We start from the raw sequence: 12,650 nt of genomic DNA on the forward strand, positions 1-12,650 counted from the left end.
TGGAGCACAGCCACAAAACATTTTCTTTAAGAGGCTAAAAAATGTAGAAATACACCACCCTTTTTTTTTGTAGATGGTTTGTATCATCAAGTGTCTGGGTGCTGCAGATGTTGAAGATGTTGTGTGCCTCCGAGCATTTCTCCTCCTTTCGCCTCTTACTTTCCACCAACGCCTTGCACTCAACCCCCCCCTCAGGCTAACACACATCCCCATCCAACCCCCGTCTTCCATCCAAACTGTGATCCAACCCTACCAAACATCCGCCCTCATGTCAGAGGGACACACGGGTATATATTTTTATTTCAGCCTGGAACCCCCTACCTCCTGAGCACTTAACTCGATTTCACACTTCAAGTCATCTACAAAGTCCGGCTGAAACACAATCATCTTGTTTACCATCCATCATCCAAAATAACTTGATGTCAGGCTGTTTACCACCATTCATGTGCATTCAATTTCAGCCCCGTATTCTCAGTGCTTGTGTTTGAGATGCACTGGCACACTTAAAGAAGGAACATGCAGAGCCAAAGAACAGTTTGGCAGCAGTCTGAGTTACTCACAGAGACAGACACCAGACTGAAAACGCTGAGTTAGGATCCTCAAATTTTAGACACGCTGTGATCCTTCTTCCTCTCTGAAAATGCCGTGAAAACAGGGCTCACAAAACTGTTTTTGACAAAGTAAGGTTTAGCCGTAGCTAAGCTGTTTTAAAGTATTATGAGGCAAGTTTAAAAACTGTCAGAGTTTAGTTTCACGCTCTTTAGGGCGGATTTAGTACAAGAATTCATGAGCCAATAGCAAGACAAGGTGCAAGTCTGTCTCCTGAACATTTTTATTATCAAAGCTGTATTAGAAGTAGTTGTTACATCGTTGACAAATTATGTTATTATGCCAAGGTCGGATGCTAAAAGGGTCATTTCAGTGTTTCACAACTTGGTTAGATTTTGGGTTATATGTTTCTAGTTTAAAGAAACCAAAAATAAAGAAAGCATCTAGCAGCGTTCTATACCCCCTTTGAGACAGCAAAATTGGGGGGCTTCCAACAATTAAAAAACTTTTTAACAGACAATCCAACAGTCACACCTCATTCGAGACAGTTGTTCATGTGTTCAGAGGGGAGAAGGGTTTTGAGCTTCTCTATAAAGCTCCTTTTTCATTATAAAACTACATCAGTCACTTTTTGTTTGTACAACTGAGAGCAACACTATATATGCTTTTCAAGGAGACATTGTCCAATCCAGAAGTGTTGTCACCATTTGTAGGATGTCCTTTGTCTCCCCTCTTTCTATGAAGGAAAGCTTTTTACCTCACCAGTGGTGTGAGGTAGTCACGACGGGTTCCAGTGCACGCTACTACAATGAGCCCAAGTATACAATAGTTATGAAGTTATGAATCACAAGTACACAGAGCCAGAACATATTTTACCAACAATGTGTTGGATTTTACAGTGGAATGAGTTATTTGGGCTATTGTATAGGGGAAGTAGAGAGGTCAAAGAGAGAGCTATCAGGGATTAGCCACCATATATGGTATCATCTCGTCACATGATCAAATAGAGACTTGTTCGTTGGACAACATCAACACACTTATTGCCAAGCAATCGTCATGGCATATAATCATCTTTGCATATCTGTATATGACAATAAATGCCAAAGATAATAAGATTTAAAAAAAAAAAATGTAATCCTTTTTTTAATAGTTAGTGTAGAATAAGCATATCACTGTGTAAAAGGTTGCTAATGAGGCGGAGGTGGGTTTGCCTTACAATCTTCTACTCATAGCAAATGCCACCATGCCGTTTCATTTGTGTATTTCTAAGGTGTAGATTTTCGTCAAATGAAAGGACCTCTTTTCTGCTCAACTCAATCCTGCACTGTCTACATTTACGCCTTGTGTTTAACCTTCTAAAGGTGCCCAACACGTTTGCCGTTAGACACCGAGGACTCATCACACACGTTTGTTTAACGCATAATGAGACCTTAAAACATCTTTTGGAAAGGGACTTTGGGGTTGAACTTACTTGCTGATTTGCCATAATTGTTGTAGATGTTTATGCACAAAAGTCTTAATGTGCAATGCAGAATTATGACCAACATTACAGGTGTTCTCACTCTTTTTTACATACAAATAAAGTAGTTTTGTCGATCTGATCTTTTGGCTTGTTTACGGTCTGATTGTCTGACTGCTTGCGTCTCTTCCCCCCCTCCCTGTTCCCACATCTCAGCTCACTTTGACTAGAAGAGTTCGGGATGCTCATCAACTCATTCATGGCACCGTTTCACATCTTCACTTTGCTGCTGGCCAAAGCCTCTACCCTCCTCCTCCTCCTCCTCCTCCTCCTCCTCCTCCTCCTCCTCCACCCAAAGTCTCTGATATTAAGTCACAGCTCTCCCCACCTCAGCAGGGACGAGATCACCTAATGTGCTTAAGAGCCTCTCTTAACAGGCGTGACTCCTGCAGAACCCCCCCCCCCCGATGTCCTGGAGGAGAACTGGAGGGGGATTCGGGAGGTTGGAAGGGGTCAGGAAGGGGTTTTAGTGGAGAGTTAAGAGGGGGAAAAGGAGAGGAGAGTTTCCATGCTACTGCAACATAAATGTGAACTTCTTTTTCATGGTGCTCATCTTGTATCACCGCGTGCACATGTCATAGCTACATTCCACCTTTCACCTTTGAGGATTGAAAATGTATCGTCTTTCTTTAAACTATCCAGACAGGACCCTATAATAAGGAATGCACATATGGTACAGAACCCTTGTTTGGAGTGCTGTACTAAATGCAGTATATGAGCAAGCTGCTGTCTATAAAAACACATTTCTCTGAGTGTTCACTACCCGTGCCCCGTCACTTGTTGGAAAAGTGCGAGCGGCCACTTCCTGGCCTTTGCTGCCCCGGGGGGGAAGCATCTATCACTTGACATTTTTTAGTGGGGCTTTTCAATTAACCCATGAAAACTGTAAAGCTTTTCTCTCCCTCATTTTTTACATCGCAGCAAAAGCAAGTCATTGACTTAAATAAATGCATCATTAGTTCCACCGTTGGCCTGTCAAAATTCATTATCAGTTCGCACCCATCCACGGCAGCGTTACTGTCAGCGCAACATAAATGTTTACTTTGAATTACGATCTTATTATGGGATTTCAGCTCAGCTCATAAATCAGCAGCCTCTCAGACATCTTTCTTTAACAAACTGTTGGAACATTGCTTGGTTATGAAGAACCGTAACCTCCAGCAATTGTCGGAAAAAGCAGATCATCTTCTGTACCATCTTTGAACAACTTTAAAATGCATTTTTGTAAAAAAAAATAATAATATTCCGGAGTCTTCCAAACAAATAAACCACTGTAAGCCCAAACAGAAACTCCAGAAGTTTTGACCACTGATGTCTCCCACTGCTGGGAACCCTGGCCGGCTATGATTACAGTGCAACATGTCAGACGTTACTACAAATCAGACCCCAGAGCTGTTTATTTGTTAAGCATGTTAACACAACTCCTTTGCTGCAGTGTTGATTGAGCCTCTTGTCATTTCCAAACACGCCACCTGTCACTGATTAAGCAGAGCGCTCTGTTTTTACTACCATTGTCATCAAGAATGTTATTTCACTGATGAAAGCAGTTGGAGAGAGAAACAAAGATTGCATGTGATGTTAATTTGGCTTCTGTCGAATGCAGGTTGTGAGGCTGAGCTGGGCCTTCAGCACGCAGAGAAGGTGGAGCGAGTGAAGCGGGAAGGAGCTCAGCAGTGGATGCAGATCCAGGCTGCTCATCCTGACAGGGACTCAGAGAGGTGAGGCACTAAATGTGGGTCATAAGAGGCTTTGAAGGTCCATTTTTGTTTCATAATTTACCACTTGTGAAATCTCACCAAAAGCAAAAGTTTTGCCTTTATCTTTTGAGGTTTTGCGATATGTGTCGCTGTTATTTCTCAGCCTTGTGTGTGGATTATCCAGCGTATATTTAATATATATTTTGTTTCTACTGTTTAGGTTCATCAAAATCGAAACATTTTAAGGCCATGAGCACCACACAATTCCACTTGTTTAACTGGGGAGGCTGCAGATATCACAAAGACTGATATCTCAAAACATGGGCATATAAAGCCAAAACTATGTGCATGGCTCGATGCCACTATATATATTTCTTTTTTCTTTTTTTGTAACTTGGGTAAACTGATCCTTTAATGAGCTGTTTTTGGCATAATTTCTTAAAGACCCCCTCCTTATATGTTTTGCTTGTTCTCCTTGGAATAATAATTCGTCCGATAGTTTTTCCATCAAAAAGTTTAAAATGATTAAAAATTGCCTCCTTCTCCCGCATTGAATAATGCAAAAACTTTAAATATACGGATAGTTTTCATCTCAGAAGGTTTAACCGCTAGATATAAGATGTCTCCTTCTTCATGCACATCTACAAGGTGAAGGTCAGATGTCCAAGAATCAACAAACCCTTTTACAGCTGACGTCATCAAAAATATGCGTGACCATGTTGGCAATGGAAGTAACGTTTTCTTCCCCAGCCATCCAGGAGAGTTGGCAAGCTTTAAAAAATGTAATTACAGCTGTTAACAGCATAAACATGTCTGGTTGTTGCATGTTTGGCTGTCAAAACCAAAGAGACGTTTCAGAGCTACAGGTGTTAACGAGTGACTCAGTCTCATGGTTGCCGTAGATACTCATTCGGCTGAAATTCACCAGTTAACACAAAACTTGTTAAACCGAAACACTGGTGGCTGCAACCTATTAAACGCGTTGACTACCACTTGAGAGATAAAAATGCTGTTTGTGGAGCTCATTATAACTCAATAAAGTCAAACCTCTGAGTCCATGTCATGTTTGACGTTCTGTACATGACACAAGTAGTTTGAAGCATCCAGGGACTTTTATCTTGTGGTGTCTTACTGGTTAAACGTTACGTGGTCAAATCTAATTACCATCTAATTCTTTTTTTTTTTATGCCGAGTTGTAAAGTCTAAGCAAAACACAAAAAGATGAGTGTCTCTAACAAGCAGTCCGCGTGCAGGCCTGTGCTATCCCCCCCTTACCTAACAAATGGACATTAAGATTATCATGCATGTCATCTGTGTTTCTCTTATGATCTGTCAGAGGTAGTAGCATCAAACTGAAGAGAGGAAACTGCTGAATTACTGAAAATGCAAAGCACTTATGCGTTTCTTTTTTTTGTGTTATCTTCTCCTCAGCGAGCATTTCTTACCCGAGATCAGCTCAGACGTTCTGAACGGAGGCAGAGTGCAGCTCGTGGTGAGTTCACTCCCCTCCTGTTTTCCCCTGCAGTTTGCATTTGTGGAGGGTAAATGGGGGGGGGGGGCAGTTGCATGTATGTGACATTATGCAGTATTTACATTCAGCAGTCAGAGTCATGTCCTGCTCTGTAGGGTCTCTCTCCTGCAGCCTGTCTCATCAGCTTCCATTTAAATGAGGTTTAGCTCCGCAGTGACACTTTCAATCGGATCAACGGGCTGCGAATGTCTTCATTTTGCTCGCAGAAATCCCAGTGTCACTTTGGAGCAGTTTGCCTGGAACCCGTGAGCGATCCTGACGCTCATGAGGCCTTTGAAGTTGTGTAAACTGCTGTTCTCCCTTCGCTGTTATAGAGCAGCTTGAGTTATGATCACTGGCAAGAGGAGCCCCCCCCCCTTTGTCCTATTTCTTAGTTATGTTCAGACTGCAGAGCCGCCGGTTGTTGGATGTTTTTGTTGTTTTTTTTTCTCCAAAATGCCGGACCGCTTGCGTGACACATAAGCAGTCGGGGCTCCTTTACGTGTTCTTTGTGTTTTAATGTGTGCGTTGCGTGCAGGCCGACCCAGGATACACAGCACGTCTACATCACGCCAGTGGACCGCGGGCCAACGACAGCTCACCCGCCCGGCCCTGCAGAGAGCACGGTTATCCTCGCAGAAACTCTTTGGGTCCTGAAAGTGAGTCTTGTGAACTCCACGGTTGTTTTTTCTACAACAGAATGTACCCTATTACTGTGAACGTTGAACAGAATCCTAAAAAAACCAAAAACATTCACAAAATGTTCTGAAACACAAGACTCAATTATCCTCTTAGCGTAGATTGGCTCTGTTTTTAACTTTCTCTCACAACAACAGGCAATCCAGATAAATGGCCACAGAGACGTTTGTTGCCAATGCTTCAGGTTAAAGTTTTTCTTTCCAGTCACGCATCACTGATCAATGTTCCTTCAAAAAATTGGAAAATTTAATATTTTTTTACTTACAAACATGCATCCATAATCTCTATATATGATTTATATGTAACAGCACGGTTATATAATATATCTAGTACATGTTGTACAAATTGTATGCCACTCCATAATAAGCTGAACTGACATTTGAGCCCAAGCCAAACCTTCTCAGCAGTTTCATGCTCAAACCGAATAAACATAGACTGTGATTAGAACCAACTATTTTGATAATCGATTAATCGGTATGAATCATTTTTTTAAGCAAATCTAACTTCGCTCATTTCTGGTTTCTTTACTCCTCCATGACAGTGAGCTGAATATCTTTGAGTTTTGAACGTCATCTTCGGATTTGTTCAACCATGTTTAACATTTTTCACCATCATCTGACGTTTTATAGACCAACCAACTTATCGATTAGTCATGAAAGTAATCAACAGATTCATCGACAATGAAAATAATCGTTAGTTGCAGCTCTCATTTTGATTGGATGCCTATTTTTTCGTTCACACGTGTGTGTGTGTGTATATATATACCTGTACATGAAGCATATGTGTGCACAGATGTTACTTGCACCCATGGGTCTCGGGTCGCACAGACCTGAGTGAGCCGAGCTAGGGATAAAGGCTGCTGCTTATTCAGCCTAGAGTCCACCGGTCGGCTGCTTTGGGAGGAGGAGGAGGAGGAGGAGGAGGGGGGGAGGGTGGGGGGAGCCATAAGGTCGAGCCGGGGACAGAGTGCCGTGAATTTCTCCTCTGACAGGAAACGGGCAGAGAAAGAAAAAAAAGGTCCTTTCAGTGATGAATGACTGGCCCTTCTGTCAGGAGAAGTGGAGCTCAGGAGTTTGAGTGACAAAGATGCTACTGACAGGCTGACGGCAGATGACCACATTAGACGGGTGAAGGACGGCCCTGTCCCCGTTAACGAAGGCAAATTGGATTCCGGTGACGATTTCTAAAATGATTTCCACGAGGTGCATCAGCAGCAGGAGGAGTGAGCGCTGTCATGCTCAGCAGGCAGACTGTTGTCTTCCTCGGGGTAGAAAGAAAGCCTCTTTGTCCGCACCGACGAAAACACCACTTATCAGAGATGTGCAGGGCAAATTGAAATATGAATGTATGTGTAAGGCAAGAGCTTTTTATCAAAAAGCCAATTAGGTATTTCATAAACTTGGAAAGCGCATCTAATGGTCCCTGTGATGCATCATCAGACACCTATCGTATCAGAGGAAATGGGTTACTGGGGTGAAACAGAGAATTAGGGAGAACAGGAATGCAGCTTCTTTGACCAAAAAATCCTTTTAAAGTCAGCCCACATGAGCCTGTAAAATGATTTATCAAATTGCTTCTGAAGTGGCATGCATACATCAAAGTGAAGGTTTTAAAGTGGGAGGGTTCACTTCGTTTGCCATCGCAGTAAAAAACGATTTGAAACGCGATACTCACCACTCGCTGGGACGCCGCCATGAAATGCGTTTCCAGGCCCCCACGAAATATTTTCATTACGTGTGCCGAGGAAAACGCTTAAGTTGCATATCTGCCCTCAATTTTGTCCGCACGTTAATAAACGATTGAAAGCTATTTATTTTGGTCACAGCAGTCGGGTCAAATGAGTGGCCTTTTTTTGTCTCGTAGCATGGCCGCACAAAATCGCGTTGAAATCGGCAACGTGTGCGTCGAAGTTACGCTTTTTTGTTTTGGATTTGGAACAGATAATTGGACAAAAGTCTTTTAATAAACTAAATTTAGCCACCATAAGCTGGCCTGACAAATCTGAAAATAAACACGAAAGACAACATTACACAAACCACGAGAAGAAAAAAGAAAAAAACTAGAGAGGTGCGATGACTTCTGAGTGGACGGATATTCTATACAGTGGGCCAGCTGTGCAGATATTCAGAGCCAGGTCAGTACCTGTGATACGTCCCATACCCGCCTCCCCCCCCACCTCCTCCAGAGCCCTTCCCCGTCGTTTTGCTCCCTGTGTGGCGGCGGGCCGAGTGGAGTCCGCCGTCCTGGGTCCTACACGTGGAACGCATCACGCCCGGTAGAAGCGCTGCCTTTGTACTCTGTTTAAAAAGGCTTTGTACTGATCCCCAGGTGGAATGGAAGGGGGCCTCTGATACGGCACACGGCGCTCTCCTGGGGTCGGGGCATGCAAACACAAAACTCACCTGCTCTGACGCTAAGTCTTTACAGTGAGATTAAATATCGTGTCGCCTGGAGTCTCCTGAGACGAGAGACCAAACTGAAGTCAAAATGTCATTCATTCAAGGTCAAAAGTTGCAAAATCCTTGTTCTCTGTGTTATCTGTTTGTTGGAAATCAAAGCTTCCAGAATTAGTTACCCAACATAAAAAATGTTGCACAAAATCAAACTTTCATGACTTCCATGATGGACAACACGACACCACTAACATTTTGACCTCAATGGAGAAATCCTCAGGCGTACAAGAACTCATACGTTCCTTTAACGTTTCATTTGGAAGCTCTTCTTCCTCTAGAAACTTTTTTATGATATTGACTATAACCTTTATTGTGAAGGACCCTAAAAAAGGTTGCGCAGACATAAAAAGCCGACCTGGTCAGCAAAAAATCCAATAAAGTCGCAATTGACACGAGTATAAAGTGAGTTCTTAGCATCCAACATTTCATTTGAAATATCACAAATTATACCAATTAAGGTTTGTGACACTGCTTCATTCACATGTGAGATATTGACGCAGTTTTCCTTCTATCTCTCCAGGAAACGAGGTTCCATCTCCAGGGCGGGTCGCCTCTGCTCCGTCAAAAAGGGACCGCATCTCCCACCGAGACAACCCCGTCCAGATGAGCGGTGGCTGGGGAGGAGGCAAGAAGAGGGACAAAGTGTACAAGTAAAACACAAACTCTTCTACAACCACGACCACCCTCCTCTGCTGTCCTCACCCAACTACATCCAGAGCAACTTCAGACACATCTACGCCTACAAAGATTGCTGCATTTTTTTGAATGTATGTAGTTCAGGAGAAGATATTTAGGATTCCTAACCTGTGCATCAACATGTTTTTGTGCTAAAATGTAATGATCAAAGATCTAAACCAATAGCTTCCATCCTCACAAGGTTATTTTTTCCTTACATAAAGAAGACTTTATTTATTTGTATTTATAAAGCTATTTCATCACTGAATCCACCCCCACCAACCCCTCCAGCTGTTCATTTTCACAATGAAAACTCGAGCTCCCTGTCCTGAAAGTGAATTAAGAGCAATAGGACCTGGACCAGCCCAAATATCTTCAGGCAGTTCCATCGTGTTGGTTCAGCTCAAGTATCACCGCCTGGACGTGATCGCGGCCAAACGGCAACAAAACACGCGGAACAAAACGTCACGCTTCAAATGCAAATGGTGGCAGGAAATGAGAACCAGCAGCCTTCAAAAGTGGTTGGCAAGCTGGCGACCAAGCATCAACTTTTGATTGCCGAAACTGGAAATGGGGTCGCCGAATTTAGTCACTTTATGTTTTGAGCGATTAGGATACTAAGCCGTAATATGTCAGCTTAATAATGGGAATTTGTGTGTGTTGTACATGCTTGGATTCTTGGCTTCCCAAGACTTCAAACACTTTCGTTTTGTTTTCTTGTTCAAGTTCATCTGGTTCTCTCACAGTTGAAAACATTTGCATATTTACTTGTGTTGTTGACGGTTGACGTGAACTTTTTACTTCGCAATCAAACAACTTCATTTGCTTGCAATTGTTTATAAAACAAGTCTTTACGAAGGGAGAGAAAAAACACGCCAACGCACATGCAGCGTTGGCGTGTTTCGACTGTAACAGAAACAAATATTAAAAATGTGTTTTGGGTTGCATGTTTTGCTACTTTTGGGTTCATTTTTGGCTAAAAGTTCAAGAGTAATAATAATTTCTGGCGCTCAAAGGCCAAGGATTGGTTGCCAATTTCTCAAAATGGTTGCCAATGGCGACCTGGCAACCCTAACTGCTGAGCCCTGACCAGCACATTTTAATACCTGTGGATTCATGTTTCTTTGGATGATGAACTGTTGTTTCTAATCTGATTTCCTCTCTTGACAAAGAAATATAGCATTTATAGTTTGAAGCCATAAGAAGAGACTCTCTTTCCAGTTGTAATGCTCTCTTAATGTTTATTTGTAATAAAGCCCAGAGATTTAAGTGCAATCTCTCCATTCTGCGGCTACATTTAGCTCCCGCTCGCCAACGGCGGGCCTGAAAATCACTGCTACTACGAGCTGAGAGCTAAACGTTGCTGTTAGAATTAGAACGATGTTTTCCTTATCCTCAGTCGTCGATCACAATGGGCCTTGTCTGTGTATTTGAATTTGGAGTGCTAAGGCGTCCGTCCGCTGACACTGGCCGACCAGAGGCGGTGAACCTCAGGCTCGGAGGTGAACCTCAGGCTCGGAGGTGAACCTCAGGCTCGGAGGTGAACCTCAGGCTCGGAGGTTCCTCGCTGGCCCGCCGCCTGGAAATGATAACTTAATGAATGTCAAAACAAATAGTCGGAGCTGCAGAGTGGCTCCCTGGCAGGAAATGCACGTCTGTGTATTTACTTTCCTGCTATCATTCGATTGCACATGTCTGGAGGGTGTGTTTTGACTGTACGCAAGCTGACGTGGGGGTGGGGGGTCTACGTCTTAAGAGGACGGAGTATGCCAGAGATGCGGTGGTCCTGGGGGGCGGGGGTGGGCTATTGTGGGGGCTATTGTGAAACATAAGAACGTTGTCCTCCATCAGAGGGAAGGCTGGTTCTTTAGGCTCTCTGGGGGACATCTAGGGGGGTTTCTCTGTCATCACACTGTCATGATACCAGAGAATTCAGATTTTTTTTTAATCTCACATGCTTCATGAAAAGACAGGGGACATAAAAGTGACTCTATCATGTCGTTTAATTTCACCCGAGCTCAGCTTTGCCGCGGCTTTCAGAGCTCTTCTCTACAAACCGCCACTTCTGAAATGATATTGTTAAAAGCCGTCGTCCAGCAGTCTTCATTACATGTGTTTACTTTACGGTTATGGGTTAAATTATATGTAACCCAAGACATCCACAATCCATTGCCTGGTGAAGTGAGCGCTCCACCGCACTCTTAGATAAGATGAAGAATGTCCCTCTCAGCCCGGACGGCCCAGCCAGCCTGACCTCAAGTCAGCAAAAGTTGTCAGATGGAGTCTGAGGCGTTTCGGTATCCAAATCCCTCCAAGTGCTTTCTTAAAACGCATCAACGGACCATAACAGCGTGCTTGCAAGTTTTAGCTACAACTTTTGCTCACCGTTTCATTCATTTCAGTTTGAAAATGACTTTGAAAATGCTCAATGTTATATAATGCACTTTCCCAAGTTTAAAAAGGATCTAACTTTGACAAAAAAAGAATGCAGACTGACAGCTCAAGCAAGTTTTATGAGTGATTGATTTTAAACAATAACGTTTCTAGAATACAACAGTGCTGCTTTACAAAGTGACTAGCTGTGAGGTAAAGTATATAATAAGTAAATATAGTGACGAGGCCTCTAGTACTGGTAGTACGTTGTGCATACAGCACTCATATAGTACTAACTGAAATATTGTTGAACTGTAGAAAGAGTAAAACTGATTTGAAGGTCAAGTAATGCTATACATGTATTATTCAAGTGAATCGTACATTTTAAAAAGACAAACACATTAATTTGAATTGAAGGAAAATTATTTAAAAAGTTAATTGCAGTTCTATAAATGATCAGAGAAGTACGGTTTTAATAAATGAATATAATAATATAATGTATAATAAATGCGTCAGGATGTAAAACAACCTTAACTCCAAACCCCACAAACACTGAAGCGGTAAAGAAGAACGACACAAGAGACACGAGGTCTTTCCTTATTTGTTTCTTCCTCGTGACACAATTAGCTCGCTCCGTTAGCCAAAGTCAAGACAAAATGGATATGAACTCTGAGGAATGTTCAAGCTCTCCTGGAAATGTGAAACCAACATGTAAAGAAATTGGGGCGTAAACGCACACGAGCAGGAAAAAGTCAATTCTGCACTGGACTCTGTAAAAGCCAAAGCTTATTTAATATCAACGTGGATGAAAACAGGTCAGCGTCACTGTTTTCACAAAACTGACAGCAGGACTGATGTCACCAGTAGCCGGCCTTAGAAAACGACCTTTAAAAGTTTGTAAATTATTTAAAGTGGAACAGAATCACATTCATTTAATCGATTAGCTACAGTATCACTTACATTTGTCAGATATTTAGACGCTTGTCTGTGTTATCTTTGACAATACAGAAGACATTTAAGGAAGTAAATGTGCATGTGTACATATTTTACATATGTTGTAAAATGTACAGAATTTGAATTTACATAAAGTAATTATAAAAATGTATGTACACACATCTTTTGGAAATCCACTTTTTTTATGTAATATAAACTTTCAACCGTGTTTTTAAATAAAA

The 12,650-nt window shown here is 42.3% G+C and overlaps 1 protein-coding gene across 1 annotated transcript in view; it reads left to right on the forward strand.

The window, feature by feature from the left end:
- Positions 1 to 9,204, forward strand: part of lrriq1 (leucine-rich repeats and IQ motif containing 1) — a 32,597-nt gene extending 23,393 nt beyond the window's left edge. Inside the window, 4 exon segments of the mRNA XM_054620119.1 lie at positions 3,672 to 3,786; positions 5,197 to 5,257; positions 5,814 to 5,934; positions 8,948 to 9,204. Of these exon segments, the coding sequence (XP_054476094.1) occupies positions 3,672 to 3,786; positions 5,197 to 5,257; positions 5,814 to 5,934; positions 8,948 to 9,081 (431 nt within the window). The 3' untranslated portion in view covers positions 9,082 to 9,204.
- Positions 9,205 to 12,650: the final 3,446 nt, after the last annotated feature.

Source organism: Anoplopoma fimbria, chromosome 19 (genome assembly GCF_027596085.1).
Source record: "Anoplopoma fimbria isolate UVic2021 breed Golden Eagle Sablefish chromosome 19, Afim_UVic_2022, whole genome shotgun sequence".
Taxonomy (NCBI): domain Eukaryota; kingdom Metazoa; phylum Chordata; class Actinopteri; order Perciformes; family Anoplopomatidae; genus Anoplopoma; species Anoplopoma fimbria.